Source organism: Mytilus trossulus, chromosome 7 (genome assembly GCF_036588685.1).
Source record: "Mytilus trossulus isolate FHL-02 chromosome 7, PNRI_Mtr1.1.1.hap1, whole genome shotgun sequence".
Classification (NCBI taxonomy): domain Eukaryota; kingdom Metazoa; phylum Mollusca; class Bivalvia; order Mytilida; family Mytilidae; genus Mytilus; species Mytilus trossulus.
The window spans coordinates 16,929,773-16,948,307 of NC_086379.1; the positions used below are offsets into that span (position 1 = coordinate 16,929,773).

At 31.3% G+C, this 18,535-nt stretch overlaps 3 protein-coding genes across 4 annotated transcripts in view; 1 reads left to right on the forward strand and 2 right to left on the reverse strand.

Annotated features, from left to right (window-relative positions):
- The window catches only part of LOC134724723 (RUN and FYVE domain-containing protein 2-like), an 85,117-nt gene that overhangs the window by 458 nt on the left and 66,124 nt on the right, over positions 1-18,535 (forward strand). The window lies entirely within an intron of this gene.
- On the reverse strand, positions 1,207-6,676 carry LOC134724720 (uncharacterized). Its single transcript, XM_063587908.1, has 3 exons — positions 3,962-6,676; positions 3,167-3,250; positions 1,207-2,791 (listed from the first exon to the last, which is right to left on the reverse strand). Exons 1-3 carry the CDS (start codon positions 5,321-5,323, stop codon positions 2,498-2,500), a joined length of 1,740 nt encoding a protein of 579 aa, XP_063443978.1. The 5' UTR covers positions 5,324-6,676; the 3' UTR covers positions 1,207-2,497.
- On the reverse strand, positions 11,546-16,996 carry LOC134724721 (uncharacterized). Its single transcript, XM_063587909.1, has 3 exons — positions 14,860-16,996; positions 14,297-14,380; positions 11,546-13,355 (listed from the first exon to the last, which is right to left on the reverse strand). The coding sequence occupies exons 1-3, from the start codon at positions 16,285-16,287 to the stop codon at positions 13,068-13,070; spliced, it is 1,800 nt and encodes a 599-aa protein (XP_063443979.1). The 5' UTR covers positions 16,288-16,996; the 3' UTR covers positions 11,546-13,067.

Sequence of the window (18,535 nt, forward strand, 5' to 3'; positions counted from 1 at the left end):
TCAATAATTTAGATCTGCCATATTTGCTTATTGCTCTCATTGACCTCTCAGAATGGCAATTGATCTTGACATTATTACCCAAAGCCACAGAATCCATCATCATGATCATGTAGCATGATTCAGTGATCACTCTAAATACCCGAAGCCTGAACTGTTCACCCTGTTTAAGGGGGCTCGCGGGTCTAAATCATTTTTTTTAATTTAATATAAGATTTCCCTAATTTTTTCTATAAATGAACTTTATCTTATACCTTATAGAAAAATAAAATAAAAAAGAGGGGTCACCGATCATTTACGCTCACAATCTGCCATCGAAAGAAACGTACATTTTTGAAAAGGTACTCGTTTTCTGTTGAACTATTAGGAGAAAAAGAGGTAATATCGAAATAAAAAAAGAACCTAATTACAGAAATCGCTTAAATTTTACAATTATTTAGTTTATGTATAGCTTATTTGAAAACAATAATAAAAAATATAGGTCACCGATGAGTAAAAAAAGATATTTCAATTTTAATGCCAAAAAAGGGCATTTTTGCACCAAAGGGAGATAATTTCGAGCTTTTTCAAAGATATCTACATTTTAAAAGTCAGCTGGGGCCAACACAAATTGATTTTTTGGAATGATTTTTGTGCCATATGATGATGTAATAACTACTTAAGGTAATTAATAAAATTTGTAATGAAAATTAAATGTTTAATTTTTTTCTGAAAATCTTATACCCGCGAGCCTCCTTAAGGTTTTCCCTGATACCTGTTCGATCAGGGTTCTTTTGACCTGATTTTATTTTTTTGTTATTGTTGTCTACATTTTTTGTATCTGCACAATGTTTATTCCCACATGGTTGTCACAGGCCTGTTCATTCCTTTGCATGAATAGATACATTTCTTGTATCACACTGCACAGAGTGCTTTTCAATATATCTTTTCTAGAAAATATGAAATATATGCCTCAAAAATAAAAAAAATAAATCTTTATGCTATAGTCCATTTGCCAATTACCGATTTAATTCTCTTAGTACACACTTTTTATAAAAATTACTTCCCTTTGTCAACTGTAGACTGGTTCTAAACTGGATAAAATTGAAAAAACTTTCAGAAACAATATTTTCCCTGTGATGTAAGTGGAAAAGGATAAACACACTCAACATTTAAATATCATTTATTACAATATATAAATATATTAATACTTGCACGTACTATGTGCAAAGTATTCAGATACATGCATTTGGCTACTGGACCGGACCCTCTGTCAGTTTTCTTTCATTATCAAAGCTTCAGGAAAAAATACTCAGCCTTTCGGCTTTCCTGCTCCAGAATGTGTAAGAGAAGACACTTTATAATAGTGATGTGTGGACTTTGTGGCTAAGCCACCTAGACATGCTAGGTAGATACATTATCATGCAGGTGTCATTATTTATTTGCATGCCAAAGTCAGCTTCCATAAAAAAAAAGAAAACTTAAAGAAAGAACCAGTAGCCAAGTGTATGTATGATTGTATAGATGAGGCCATTCAAAAAAATGTTTGTTTCTTTGGCAATTTGAATTTGAATACATGTATATATTCATTTCATTGCTTGTGCATTGTGAAAAATATAGTTGATGTAAGGTTTCTATACAGGCCAATATCTAAATAATAAAACATGTATTTTGTATATGTATGTATGCATAAAAATTTTGAATGAAACACATTTACATGAGATAAGTACATGTGGCAGGCAGTAAATAAGGAATAATTCATTTTGTTTTTTTGAGTCTCACTATATCACCTTATTAATAAATAATGATCAAATGCAAAAAAAATGCTTAACATTATCACTTTCTGATTTAAGTTTCTGAGTGGTACCAAAGAAACTAATATTTTTTTGAATGGCCTACATGTATAATTGATGAAACTGGAAGGAACAGAAATAACAATTTGAGCACTGGCACTGGTTTTGAATAGACAATTTATTTTATCATGTTTCTTCCCTGTCAAATATTTTATTAGGGGAAACAGACTACAACTTATTTGCACTAGAATAAGCTATCTGTGCGAGGTTTAAAATTTGTTGAAATGTAATTTTTCAAACCATGTGTTCTCTCTAAGCACAGACAGCATTATTCTTTGGCAACATTTGTCTTCCTGCAATGGATATACAAATAACGAATTCTTTCTCGGTCAATTTGATGTTTCAATTTCTAAAAAAAATCGTAGAATACTGTAATTATAAAGAAGAAAATGTGGTATAAGTGCCAATAAGACAACAAAAAGGCTCACCAAAAGACATTTTTGATAGAGCACTATAACTAAGGAGAGAAAAATAAATCTATCAAGGAAACGCGTAAAGTTAATATTATGAATTTGATCATCCAAAATTCAAAATTAATTTTAACAATTGATAAATCTGCAGGATAATTTGGTAAATATAGGTGTCAAGAGTAAAATTCTCTTTTCAAAACCTTTATAAAAAAATTATAAATAAATATATATCATATACAATGTACATGTATGTACAAATCACAAGATGTCCTGACCTCCCGATAAAAGTTTTTCAGTATTTGAGTTCTTGCCTGATTCATAATCAACCATGTCTGTTAGTATTAATTCTAGATGATGATCACTAAAACAGTCGTCTTCATTAGACAATGTGTCGAGGTTGGCCTCTTGTGAAACATTTGATATACTATTAAATAAATCATGTAATTCAGCGTCTGTAATATCTAAATTAGTGTCCTGTGATTCATCATTATCATTCACATGGTTTCCTACCAATGGTTGCTCTGATTGCTGTGTTTCTATAATTTCATCAGTCTGAAAATAAAGTTAAGATTGAAAATTTTCAATTTGTGAGGTACTGTTAATTATAGTATCTTTGCATTCATCTGTTTACTTATTATTGAGGCTGTTATACACTGGACACTCATTTGAAATTAGTTAACACAATTTCTGACAATGCTAAATACAAATAATTGATTTTTTTTTTTAAATTAAATGAAATTTTTCCAATAAAGTGTGCTGTTCAAGTTTTCTGACTGCCATAAGAGGGGGCCTGCTACTATTATGCTTTGGTGATTCCCAATATCATGTATATTATCTACCAAATTTTTCCCACAAAAGGAGGGGGATGCCTGACCTTCCAGGGCCCCCTAGATCTGCCTATGATATAAACATGTATATAAATTATACCTTTGTGTTATAAACTTTGTCTGCTGATAATGTTGGTCTTTTTATACCAGACAGTAGCTCTTCATCTTGTGCATGTTTTCTTTTCTGTAAGAAATATATTTAATAATTTATAAAATATATTTGGTATGGGAAATAGAACTGTATACAATGTAGATGATTTGACCTTATATGTGGATCATTCTACAATGTCAAGTGTACGGGTACAAATTTTATTGCTTATTATTTCTAAATTTTTTAGACCAATAATGTTTCATGAATGTAAATAGAAAAAAAACCAGAGCTAGTAACTATATTCACTTAAATTTTATATATGAAATTGTAAACATCTTAAATTCTTTTAAATATATCTATCCTAGTTATATAGAATTACAATTTACTTACTCAATATAATGTGTAATTAAAGCTTCAGTCAGCTTCCAAGACGGGAAGTGTTATTTAGTAGTTTTCGGTTGTTGCTGTCACACACTGAATCATATTTTTTTTTGCTTTTTGTTCTCTTGTTTGCATTGCTTCAGGCTTCAATGAGGTATGAATTTGCTTATTGTTGAAGCATGTACAATGTCCTTAGACATGTTAGAGGAGCACCAGTTATTTAACTACCGATAATTGTAACTTCGATATCACTTCACTGCTTATATTCCCCAATAAGTGTTTTACATCATGCATCAAAGCTAATAATTTTTTAGACTGGTTTCCATGTGTGTTTAGAAGCTTGAGATCATACTTATTTTTCCTGTTGCCTGAGATCATACTTACTTTTCCTGTCATTTGCCTGTTGCCTGATATCATACTTACTTTTCCTGTTGCCTGAGACGGAGCATCAATTTCAACAGCAGTGACTGGTTCATCTTTGCTACTTCCTTTGTTTTCACTTTGATGAAGTCTGGATTCTACTGTTTGACCGTTTTTAGATTGATCTTTGGATAATGTTTCCTGATCATCAGAGCAGCATGGAAATACGCTATCTTTATTGACCTTTTCCTGATCTTTGATCAAAGAACTTGTTGACAAACTGCTGCAGATTTTTTGTAAACAAAATTTTTGTGTTAGGGAGATAATGTTGTAAAATACATGTGACTTTGTATTCTCCTCCAGATCATTTGCTTTGAAGCCAATTTTGAAAGATGTCTCTGTAATTTGTATTTGAATAGCCTGTCTAATGTCTGAAATTTTTGCCGAATTCTTCAAGATTTCATCGCTTTCAGGATCAAGAGTTTGTGTTGTCCACCATTGGTTTAAAATGCTGTGCACATTCGATGTAAATAGTCCCTGTTCATGCATAGTCTGCAGTGCATTGTCAATGATTGATATATTATTCTGAATGGTATATATTCTGCACAACGTTTCTTTATGTTTTTTCACTTCCTTTGAATTACATGTATTTGCATGTACTTTTTGAAAAGTTGTAATTAAAGACTGATATTTCTGAGGAATTATGGCTTTTGGATTTTGAATCAAAGTCAAAACAAGTTCTTTATCTGAGCCAGTCTGTTTACATTTTCCTCTGTTGTGTGGACTATAAAACTGAACTACTGAAGGCCAGTTTTCAGGAGGAGACTTCCAAATACCATCACATTTTGCTTCTGGATCTTTTCCTTTAATAATTTTACACAGAATGGTGGCAAGATTGCGTGTAATTTCAGTTACTAGTTCAGACTGGCTTTTACACCGAATCTTGAGAAAGTCTGTTTCTGTTTTATCCATAGTCAGACAAACATTAATATTTTTCAAAGCTGCTCTAATTTCTCCAAAATCTTTACAAAACAACATATTTTGTATGGCTAATTTGATTTTCTCTGTATTCCTACGGAATATATACAACTTGTTCAGCAGTTCATGTTTTTGTTCTCGCCAAGCATCTACCTCTTTCTGGTATAGGAAGTTGATTTGTACATTTTTGTGCTTGCAGCAATCAAGCAAACATTTCAAGAGGTCTTCATTTGATATAGACTTGCCATGTTCATCTTGTGATTTGTTTTTTGGGTCATAAAATGGTTTATTAAGGGGCCAGTGCTCAGGTTTTTCTTTCCACATCCTTTTGGATTTTGACTGTGTTTCCCGTCCAGTATAAAGGAGCAGAATATTAACATTACGGGTAATATTGTGCATCCATAAAATATTACATGAGTATTTCTTTTTTGTTGTCATGGTTGTCATAAATTTAAAGTTTTGATCAATCAGTTTTAAATGTAGGTAGGTTGATAAACATTAAATTTTATTTTTACCATAGTTTGTTGATTTGTTGATTATTACTTACTTGAAGTTTTGTGATTAATATTTAATGCAAATTAAGGATGAGAACAAAGGAGAAGGTCCAGTAAGGGCTGATTTAGGTCTAAAATTATGATGCTAGTACCAGAAGCATGTCCATTGTATTATCAAAAAAAGCATGTTACTTTTTAAAGAATCACTAAAAGTTAACAATTTAACACATTTGCAAAAACGCTATATATTTAGGCCAACAAGGGGTCTTACCGGCCCTACTCCTTTACAACTAATAAATGTATTTTTTTGTATGATAGTCATATTCAGCTTAAAGTAGATCCACCAGATAAATGGCATGGAATTTTGACTGCCACTGGAAAATTAAGAAAGGTTGGATAGGATCAGGAATTTTGCCTTGCAACAGGCCACCTACAGACCCCTACAAGAGTTGTTGCAAGGGTTCTTTAACGTGCAGAGAGCTTGGCACTCACCCTACACAGGGCATCAGATTTGATATCCCTATTCACACCTGGCACTTAGTAAATTATGACTGAGTTGGTAAGCTCAGTGCTGTGATTGCTTAATTTGAATTGTTAAATTTTCCTTATTAATTACAAGGTCCTCAAACAATGGGAATGCCTAGTGCGTGGCGGATCGAAAAAAGAATCATAGAAGGGGGCCCACTTACTGCCTTAGAGGAGCCTGCTTCAGTCATGCTTAAATGATTCCCCTAAATAATTAACAAAATTTTTCAACAAAAGTGGGGCCTGGAAATGTTTATTGCCATGGAGAATGAATCATGTGAATAGTTCTTTAAAATTTATACTGTATGGAGGCTAGAGCATCTTGGGAAAGCCCAGTAATAGTCACTTGGTCACTCAGATGACACATGTTCAATAAAAGAATGGGAAAACAAATTTAAACGATATTTTAGTTTACAATTAATAACATGCTAGCTCTCATTTCATTGGATTTTAAGTTTGATAATGTTAATGCAACAGATGGTCGAAAAATCACTTGTACAAACTTTTGTTTAAAATTTTCCTTTCTTGAAATTTCATTGAGTTGAATATATTGTGTTTGAGTATACTTAGTTTGTGCCTATAAAATACATTTGTATGTTGCAAAAATGGTAATTCAATAAAAATTATATATACTTTAAACAGGTAAGTGTCTGTTGGAGAACTTAAATGGACCTATATTGAATACCTTTAGTTTTTTAAGCAATCCAGCAAAACATATTTTACAAGATAAGACTAAATTCTTAATCTTAACCCTCCTCCTTTTTCAGCCGGGCTTGGGACCGGCCTTGGCGGAGTTAAAATGCAGGCTATATGGTAATTATAGTGGTCACAATCAGACATATTCGATTAACTGAATAATTGAAAGTGTTCTTGACCTAACAATTAACTCATAATAGTTACTCAGGGTCTCAAGTGAATATTTTTCAAATTGCTATTGATTTTGTTCTGTTTGTTTTTCTTTTTCTGGCAAATTATTTTTTTATGTGTAATTTTTGTTTCACAACATGTCACTTAAATATTTTGCATGTGAAAGAGTTTTTGAAACTCACCCTGTTTGACCAACTGTGTTCTGACTCTGAGCTGACTATTTTTGTCTAGTGCTCTAAAGTTGTGTGAGCTTGCAATAGAAGAAATTAAAGGTATATTAAGCTAGCATGCTTCTGTATAATTTAAGGTGGTTATTATTGGATAGTTAGTTGAACTGAAAAGGTTTGCTGATCTAAATTTAAGTTCTTTCATGTCTTTTCGTCTAAAATTAGATAAATATGATGTTAACGTTTTCCTTTTATTTGATTTTTTTAATGATTATAAATAGAATTGAAAGCTACTATTACAGTTGTTGAAAAAATAAAATACTTTTTCCATTTGATTAGAAAAGTTCTTGCTCAAAATAAAACCCAATGCCCCCTCAGCAAAAAAAAATGGCCCTGTTGTCTTAGATATTTAGAAATTACTTTGTAATTGAAAACTAATATCTTTGAAATTAAAATAGTTTACATTTGTGAAAAAAAATCTCAAACACTGTAACATGATCTACATGTATTGACCAGATAAAAGTTACTTTTGAATTTGCTCTATTCAAAACTAAAACACCTTTTGGCTTTAATTATATCACTTACCTTCACTTATACATGTACATGTATTTGTATTCAGTGTGCCTTGACAATCTGTCTATCAAATGACTTCAAAAATATTCAAGTTTTTGCTTTAAATATGCATTTATTTGGTGATTTGCCAGTAATTGAAGATGCAACTGAGGTCTTGAGGGGTTAACAAAAAATCATGGTGTATAAGTCATAGGTGAAAATGAAACATTTTTGTTAGCTTTTGTTAAAAACTTTAAATGAGAATTTAGGTTCCATATAAACTTTTACAACTTATTTTAAAAGGAAAAATTATTAATTATCTTTCATTTTATTTCAAAATGATACCTTTGCTGTACCTTTACCTTAATTGAAATAGTTTAAAATAGATCTGGAAATCCAGGTGAACATATATGATTTCAGCTTCCTTGTTAGTTAACCATTTAAAGGCCAAAGTATTAAAATTATTTGTACATTTTTCAGATATAGTGTGAGTAAAAAATGAACATACTTTTGTATTGATTTTTGTCTTGCCTGTGGTGAATGCTTCAGAATGAAGGACCTCATGGACATATGGATGCTAATCCAATAGGATAAACAAGGGACTGGGTGGTAATGGGGGTACCTTTATGACCAATAGCATTAAAAACTCTTACCAAATGACATTAATAGTAATTTTTGGTGTATGATGATAAAATATGCACTTTCTTTTAGACAATTAAAAAAATGAATGATTTTTGACGAATCAAGTTAAATTTGTTTTCTAAATAATGGTATAAACGATAATTATTTGAGACCTTTGACAAATCACAATAAGGATATTTTGATGAATCACGGTAATATTTTAACCAATTGGCCCTAAAGGTAGCGGAAAAATACCATTTGTCACCTGACGGTAAAGGGCATTACTACTCTCATAAACTAACCTTGTAGCATTTGTATTCAAGATGCTTCTTGAATTTTTATTTGTCATACATGTATCCATTGCTTCAAAAAAATGTAAAATTATACTCCCCCTTGAAGTTTTTCAGACATTCATTTCTTTGTCAAAACCTCATGAATTTTATGACTCTGGCTTACTCCAACAATAAAAACAATGTCAAGTGTTTATACCAAGGTCTTTTTCTGAGGAATAATAAGCCATAGGTGAAATATTGGGCTAATGAAACGATTGTATGGTGTACATGTCTGTGTGGCATGATTGTCTGACATGAATATCAATAATGTGGTCATTTTTATAAATTTCCTGTTTACAAAACTTTGAATTTTTTCGAATAACTAAGGATTTTCTTATCCCAGGCATAGATTTCCTATATATTAAAAGCCGTATTTGGCACAACTTTTGGGAATTTTGGTTCCTCTTCAACTTTATACTTGTTTGGCTTTATAAATATTTTGATTTTAGCGTCACTGATGAGTCTTATGTAGACGAAATCTGGCTACTAAATTATAATCCTGGAACCTTAGATAACTTTTTACACCACTGGGTCAATGCCACTGCTGGTGGACGTTTCGTCCCTGAGGGTATCACCAGGCCAGTAGTCAACACTTCGGTGTTGACATGAATATCAATAATTAGTTCATTTTTATAAATTTCCTGTTTACAAAACTTTGAATTTTTTGAATAACTAAGGATTTTCTTATCCCAGGCATAGATTATCTTAGCCGTATGAGTCTTATGTAGAGGAAACGTGTGTCTGGCGTACTAAATTACAATCCTGGTACCTTTGATAACTACTTGACCTCATTTTCATGGTACAAAATAGAATTGAGAATGGTAATGGAGAATTTGTCAAAGAGGAATAGAGAATGGAAACGTGAATGTGTCAAAGAGACAACAACCTGCCCAAGGCCACAAATGGGTTTTCAACATGACCAAAAAATACTGCAACTGTAGGCAGGCATCAGCTGGTCATATAGTCATCTTTCATGTCTTTATGTGTTCATGCATGCTTTTGTCAGATACCATTACCGGGTACATGTAGATATATACAGATCAAATAATTTTAGTGTTTAGAGATGTTATTGGCATGTACTGATTTATTATGTTGTTGAAAGGTGATTTATGGTCATTCTTTAAATTTTATCAGCCAAAAATTGTGTAAAAATTTCCTGTTTTAGATCAAATATGTCTATAAATTTGTTCTGCAATTAACTAACATGACTATTATATATATTTAAAGCAAATTGAATTGATTTATAAAGAAATCTTAATTGTAATTGGTGGCAGCCATGGTGGCTTTAACAGTCTTTTTAAAAGCTTAGTATTTCAATTTCAGGAGCTAGAAGACCTGATTCTTTCAAACTTTGTATATAGATGCCGTAATGTTATGAAGTTTTTGTATATCTGATGTAAAATGTACATTGTTTGTGACCACATTTTCATGGTTCAGTGACTACTAGAAAAAACGTTAATGTTTTATGAATTTTAATTTCTCTCTTATTATTTGTAATAGGATAAATACATTTGTTATGTGCATACCTTGCATAGTCCTATTGTGGTCAGACAGTTTTCATTTGACCTCAATCTCATTTCATGGATGAGTGAACAAGGTTAAGTTTTTGTGGTCAAGTACATCTCAGATACTGTAAGCAATAGATTTACTTTATTTGTTGTATGGAATGATTGTAAGGTGCACATGTTCTACTGGCACCTGCAGGTGTCATCGTCCTTGACCTTATTTTAATGGTTCAATTGTTTAAGTTTAGTTTTTTTATATGACCGCAAAATTTTTTTGCAGTCGTATATTGGTATGACGTTGGCGTCGTCGTCAGAAGAAGAAACATTGGTTTTCACTCTATAACTTTAGTTTAAGTAGTAAATAGAAATCTCTGAAATTTAAACACAAGGTTTAAGACCTCAAAAGGAAGGTTGAGATTGATTTTGGTAGTTTTGGTCCCAACAGTTAAGGAAAAAGTGGCCAAAAAAGGGCCAAAATAAGCATTTTTCTTGTTTTTTGCACCATAACTTTAGTATAAGTAAATAGAAATCTATGAAATTTAAACGCAAAGTTTATGACCATAAAAGGAACGTTGGGATTGATTTTCTAATTTTTGATTATAAGCCCAGTTTTCAAGTTAGTCCAAACAGGGTCCAAAATTAAACTTTGTTAAAAATTGAATTTATCGGTCTCTTGATATATGCTGAATCCAACCATGTATTTAGATTTTTGATATTTGGACCTGGTTATCAAATTGGTCCACATTGAGGTCTTAAGGGTCCAAAATTGAACTTTATTTCATTTCATCAAAAATTGAATGCTTGGGGTTCTTTGATATGCTGAATCTATAACTATGTATTTAGATTTTGGATATTGGACCATAAAAGGTAAATGTCCAATTTAAAAATTTTAAGTTTTTAAGTTTAAGTTCTTAGACCACATTCATTCTGTGTCAGAAACCTATGTTGTGTCAACTATTTTATCACAATCCAAATTCAGAACTGTATCAAGCTTGAATGTTGTGTCCATACTTGCCCCAACTGTTCAGGGTTTGAACTCTGCGATCATATAAAGCTGCACCCTACGGAGCATGTGTTTGTGTTTTGGTCCGTTTTTCTTACACAGTAATCTGTATACAATAGGTCAACAATATTTGGTGAATGAAAATATTTTGAGGTACCTGGTAGTCATATCATTCCGCCATGTATTATTTGACCATGATCACATTTTAACAGTTCATTGCTCAATGTTGAGTACCTTGGTCTCGGTTTCATGGTTCATTGTTTCATTGCTTCTAAGATGTGCAATATGTCAACCAAATCTATAGCATATTTGTATACAGAATGATTGTAACATGTATTTTCAGTTTGGTTTATCTTACCTTGACCTCATTTTCTTGGATTCATAATAATGAATGTCAAAGTTGTACTGAAAAGACGACGATACATTTCAGCATGAACATATACATTCTTGTTAAAGCGTTTAAGAATTTTTCTATTTATGAACTCTCAGGAATATTAGCTCATTTCTCTTATGTAATTATAATCTCGTCCATTATATGATGTAATCTTAACATTATCTTCCTTTTAAAAATCTTCTCTTGTTAGTGGAAAACAATAAAACCACTCAACATTAAAATATCATTTATTTTAAAAAATACATAATTACATAAATATATCAATACTCGCACAATGTGCTAAGTATTAAAACACAAAAGTTCAGGCATTTGACTACTGGATTTTCCGTCAGTTTTCTTCCATTTTCATAAAAAAAATGTTCCCTGTTGTCCTACGTAGATGTCATGAAGATTATACTGAACCACTTATCCCTCTAAGATAATTATCCTGAACACCAAATTCATCATGTTCATTCCAAAATATGTGAAAATGAAAAGAAAACTAAAGAAAATCCAGTAGACAAACGCATGGATCAATAAGGCCATTCAAAATAAATCTTTGTTTCTACATGTTCTAATTTTGAAATTAAACTTTCATTTGATTGATTGTGCAGTAAAAATTTTCATTGATTGCTTTGAAAAGAATTAGAGGTAATCGTTATTTTGTTTGAAACACACCTGATTTGCATTAGATAAAACATATGCATGTAGCTCAAAGAAAAAAATATTTCACTTTGTAAAGATGCCCTATGCACAAATAAAAAAAAGTACATGGTATTGAAATTTGAAAAGAAAATTGCTTTACATTATCATTTTCTGTTTAAAATTTTTTAGTGCTTGGACAGAAACTTTTGTCATTGCTAGAAAAGAAGCTAAGATTTTTTTTGAATAGCCTATGCTTGACCGGTAATATCAATTCATAAATACTGGAGGGAACAGAAATAAGAGCACTGGTAGAGGTTAGAAATAGAGAATTTATTTGTGTCATGTTTCCACCCTGTCAGAATTTTGTTAGGAAAACAGACTGCAAATGATTTTGCAATAAAGTTAAAGCTATTTGTGCGAGGTGTAAAATTCATTGAAATGTAATTTTTCAAGTCATGTGTTCACTCTAAGCACACACAGCCTTATTCTTTGGCATCATTTGTTTTTCTTGTCATGCAATACATGTAGCTTCACAATAAACTCAATGGGGATCTTTTTGAATGGTAATTTTACTTGCCAATGACAACACAACAGTATCCAGTAGTTGAGCAGTCACTGATTACCTTTCCGGAACAAATGAGTTCACTTCAGTGCTTTAAAGATCTTTAAATATGCAGCCAAAACGTGCAATAGTTTTCTGTATACTGTGGATTCATTATTTTTTGTTGGATGCCAATTTTTGTGGATTTTATGGGTTCAGGTGAACCACGAATTCAAATGTTCAATGAATAACATATTTTTAATAGAATTTTTATACAGAGATTGGCAAAACCACGAAATCAAATATCAACGAATATGCAAGTTTTCAGCAATCAACAAAAATTGATACCAACGAAAATAAATGATTGCACAGTATGTTATTTTTTAGATTATAAGTATTGTTGCAGTGTTTATCTTATATTTGTTTTTGTTTATGTTGTTTGATTTTATGGTTGTTTTGTTTCTTCTTCATCTTTTGGATTTTTGAATACCCCTTATGAAAAATTCTCTATTTAAAACCTGAAATTAATGAAAATGGTAAAAATAATCTGTTGTTAGTGTTACTATTCACTCTTTGTCATGACCTCTTGATAAAAGTTCTTCGGTATTTGAGTTCTTGTCTGATTCAAGTCCAACCGTAAAATCTGTTAGTAAAACTTCTAGCTGATCACTTAAACAATTGTCAGCACTAGACAAAAAGTCTTCATCTTGCGAAAGAGTTGATATATTTGTTGATAAATCACCATCAGTAATGCCTAAATTTGTAAACAGCCACTTTTCACTGTATTGTAGTTCAATGTTGTCTTGTCTTATGGATGGTTGCTCTGATTGCTGCGTTTCATTATTTTCTTCAGTCTGAAAAAGAGTAGAACTTGAAAAACATGTGGCTACTTTTATGGGAATTAATAATTGTCTGGTGTCCTTAAAATGGTCCGTGTTGAAGGCCGTACTTTAACCTATAATGGTTTACTTTTTAAATTGTTATTTGGATGGAGAGTTGTCTCGTTGGCACTCACACCACATCTTCCTATATCTACTTATTGTCCACAAAGAAAAATTATAATTATGAAAATTGTTAATCTTTGAAGATGTTCTTTTTTTCCTTTCTTTTCTTGAGGAAAGGAAAGTGGCCGCATTCGTGTTAATTCATAATATTGAAATGTAAGTTGTATTTGATGATAATACAAAACATATATAAAGGTTTAGGATGAACACGGATGTGGCCACTATCATTTTTGACAAAAAAACATCTGAAAAATGATGTTTTTTGGCACATTTGATAGATTTTTATAACTAAGCTTGAATCAGAGCGTTTTAATGACTAAATAAGTTAAAATCTTTCACCTAAACTAATCAAATTAATTCAAATAGACACTTAAGTGTTTAAGAAGTGTCCAAAAACTTTTGTTAGATAAACCTGAGATTTTAGGCCAAATTCAGCGCTTACCACACCTACTCCTTTTTTGTTTGTGGAATTTCATAACATAATAATGACACCTTTTTAACACTAAGGGACAGTTGATGAGTTTTCAACTTTGCTATTTATGAACCAACTTCCCAAGTTGACCTTGGGTCCTTCATAGAAAAACATGTCAAAAGACAATATGAGTAAAGATTTGTTTTGTGATTGCAATTGTTTCCTGGTGAAATATTCACTAGTGGAAGATAGTTTATATAGTGGACAAGACCAACTTTAGAATATATATAGTAGGTACATTCATTTATGTTATTTCTTGATGGACAAGTGATATAGTGTTGAATGTGTAAATTACATGTTAAGAAATTCCACAATGTACCTGTGTGTTGTAATCATTGTCAGTTGATAATGTTGGCCTTTTTATTTCAGACTGTAGCTCTTCATCTTTTGGATGTATTCTTTTCTGTAAAAGAAAAAGTTGAAAATTTTTTGTAATACATTTTGTATTCATATTCAGTAAAGTGGGTGATTTCCTGCGGTGTATAAATTTTTGTTTATTTTCGTGGAAAGAACAAAATCGCCAAATTAAATTCGACCAATTTAAAGTTCATATGCAAAGGTATTGCTACAAGTTTTGAATTCACCTTAATATTTTATATACCTTATTCCAATGAAAATTACGTAATTTTACAACCGCAAAAATAAAAGCTATACATGCTGTATATATAGGAAATTCATTTATTTATTAATAGATCATTTATATTTACAAGTGTTCAGTTGATTGCATATTTCTTCTTCATGTTAATATAAATTAAGAAATTTTTGCAATGTTTTTGCCACATAATTATAGTACAAGATAGGTGTTTCTCCCATATTTCAATGGGAATCATATCAATTTTCTTATTTTTATTTTATGTTTCATGTGTTTAGATCCATACTTACTTTTCCCTTTGTCTGCTTTGAATTAAGATATGTTATAACATTTTCTGGCTCATCTTTGCTGCTTCCAAAGTTTTCACTTAAATGAAATCTAGTTTCTTTTGTTTGACAGTTTTTAGATTGTTCTTTTGTTAAAACTGCCTGATCTTTACAATGTTCAAAATCAATGTCTTTTGAGCAGCTTAGAAATATGCTATCATTATTAAGTGTTTCCAGATTATGTTCATTGGTTGAAGAACTTGTTGATGAACTACTGCAAATTATTTGTGGACTAGATTTTTGTGTTTGGGAGGTTATGTTGTAAAATACATGTGACTTTGTTATATCTTCTAAATCATTTGCCTTGAAGCCAATCTTGAAAGATGTCTCTGTAATTTGTATTTGAATAGCCTGTCTGTTGTCTGAAATTATTGCAGAATTCTTCAAAATTTCATCACTTTGACTATCAAGAGTTTGTGTTGTCCACCATTGGTTTAAAATGCTGTGCACATTCAATGTAAATAGTCCCTGTTCATGCATAGTCTGCAGAGCATTGTCAATGATTGAAATATTATTCTGAATGGTATAAATTCTACATAACGTTTCTTTGAGCTTTTTTGCTTCCTTTGAATTATTTGCATTTACAACATTTTGAAAAGCTGTAATTAAAGACTGATATTTCTGAGGAATTATGGCTTTTGAATTTTGAATCAGAGTCAAAACAAGCTCCTGATCTGAGCCTGTCTGTTTACATTTTCCTCTGTTGTGTGGACTATAAAATGGAACTGCTGAAGGCCAGTTGTCAGGAGGAGATGTCCAAATACCATCACATTTTGCTTCTGGATCTTTTCCTTTCATAATTTTACACAGTACGGTGGCAAGATAGCGAGTAATTTCAGTTATTATTTCAGACTGGCCTTTGCAGCGGCTACATGTTATGTCTGTTTCTAAGGTAAGACTGACATTTATACTTTGCAGACCTGTTTTCATTTCCTCAGAATCCATATTGGAAATCATGTTTTTAATGGCAATTTTGATTTTCTCCATATTCATGCGAAAAATATATAATTTATAAAGTAGTTCACGTCTTTTTTCTTGCCAAGCAGCTACTTCTTTCTGGTATAGGAAGTTAATTTGTACATTTTTGTGCTTGCAGCAATCAAGCAAACATTTCAAGAGGTCTTCATCAGATATTGTTTTTCCTCGATTGTCTTGTGATTTGTTTTTTGTGTCATAAAATGGTTTATTAAGGGGCCAGTGCTCAGGTTTTTCTTTCCACATTGTTTTTGATTTCGAATGTGTTTTCTCTTCAGTATATTGTTTGAGAATGCTAGAAGTAATATTCTGCATCCATGCCCTCGACGTTGGAGGAAAATAACTAGTAGGTCTCAAATAGATGTACTCCATATTTGTTAAATTATAGTTAAAATGATTTGTCCGCTTAGCTGCCATGATTGTGTTTACATGATAGATAGTTTGGTTCTTGGTGAATATTCTTCATATTAATCTCTTAAAATATTGGGCTGCCATTTCAGAATTAAGCATGATATATAAGGCTTTATTGAAATTTGTAGTACAATTGAAGTGAAAATATCACTGATCATTATTTAATGTATTACAAAAATATTAAATAAACACCTCACATGCTTAACAGTGTATGTTGCCTGCATAGAATTGTAATTCTTGTAACATTATCAAATGATTAATGTATATGTGTATTCAGAAACATCCATCTGACACAGGCAAGTAATTTATTCATATTCTATACAGATCCAGCCCAGGTTCAAAATATCCCAAGACCCTAAACTTTTCATAATTTTCAAATATTTAGTTTACTGTGATAACACAGTTTTTAGATTTAATGCTGTTACTCTTGCTAAAAATATTTATAATGAGGCTGATAATAAAAGACATGTTAAGTTTAAATTGGTAAGTTTGAAAAATATTTGATAAAAGGCCCATCAAAAAGATTCCTTGTTTAATTTCATTTATCAAAATAAACTTTTTTCAATTTTGAAAAAATCTTACAGTGTTCAATACAATTTGTAAAATTTTTGCTGTATTTGGCATCCATATCATAAGCAACTAAGCAACATTCCTTTACTAGACGTTAACCAGACGTCTGTAAACCCTCCTCCTTTCTCAGCCGGGCTTGGGACCGGCCATGGCGGAGTTGATGAGATGGTTAAATAGAGATAATTTGTGGTACACTTGAGTAAATGTAACAAAATCTGTGAGATCGTCAATTTATTTATTGTTCCCTTATAAGTATAATATTATATACAAGTTATACCAACTATGCAGATGTGTTTCCTGCTTGTAATCATGGTAACTTTGTCAAATGTATTTTGGACAGCCACTATCATAGTACCTACATGTTTTATTTATTGTTAATTAGTCCACTACCAAGGAAGTAGAAGGGAACATTATGCCTCCAATCCACCTGTCTGTCTGTCTATCCATCCATCAGTCCGGCAAATCAGTTTTGCACACTTTTTATGGCCCACCAGTACGAAAGGGGCATAAAGTTTTTTCCTTTTCCATCTGTTATCTGTCCATACATAACACCTATATACGTCCAAAATTTGGTTTCTGCTCCCTAACTTTTAACTTATACACAATGCTTATAACTATAAAACACAGATAAAGTTTGAATTTGGGTAACTTTTACTATTCTAGAGTTATGCCCCTTTACAAAAAGAAAAAAATGTGTTTTTTGTTTATATTTCTAGTTAAAGTTTGCCTCAAGCAAATGTTATGAAACTAATATACAATGCTTATTATCACAAAACACAGTAAATAATTACAAATTTGGGTAGTGTCACTTTTACTGTTCTAGAGTTGTGGGTCTTTATAATATGCAAGCACGGACATCATCTGTGTCCCATGGACCCATTCCCCATTTATTTTCTTCAGGCTTGAAGATATTGATTTGATATTTGGTGTATTGTTTTATCATGACAAGTTACAGATAAAGTTCAAATTTTATTCCGGTCAGATGATTATGTGTAAAATTCCTTCCACTTAGTAAGTTCACTTAAATAATCAGATTTCCACTTTTATGTCATTTTTGAGGATATAGATTTGATGATTGGTATATAGTTTTAATTATCATGACAAGTTACAGTTAATTTGATTTTTTTTTAGTCTGATGATTTTGTGCTTGAACTTGGAAAATTCACTCAAATGATAATTTTCCATTTTTTTGGTCATGCTTGAACATATGGATTTGAAAATTGGTAAATGGTTTTATCATGACAAGTTTCCGATCAATTTCAAAATTTTTGTTACGGTCTGATGATTTTGTGCAGAGTAATGGTCCTTGAACTTAGAAAATTTACTTAAATAATCAGTTTTCAACATTTTTTTCGTCATTCTTGAAGATATTGACTTGATAAGTTATAAAGTTTACACCACAACAAGTTATAGATCAAGTAAAAATTCTGTTCTAATACATTGAACTTTTATTCGATAGGGGACATGTAATTCCATGCAATACTCATAGAATGCTTGTTTGTTCTTGTCCTGAACATTCATGAAATATTTGCCACTGTCATGACTGTATGTTAAGCAACCAGCAATGACCAATAACTTAAATACTAGAATGTCTTAAGAATTTAACTTACATTATACATTTTAGTGTTAATCTATATAAACTGTTAGCCATTGTTATATTTTAACTTCCTGATTGTAGAGCCAT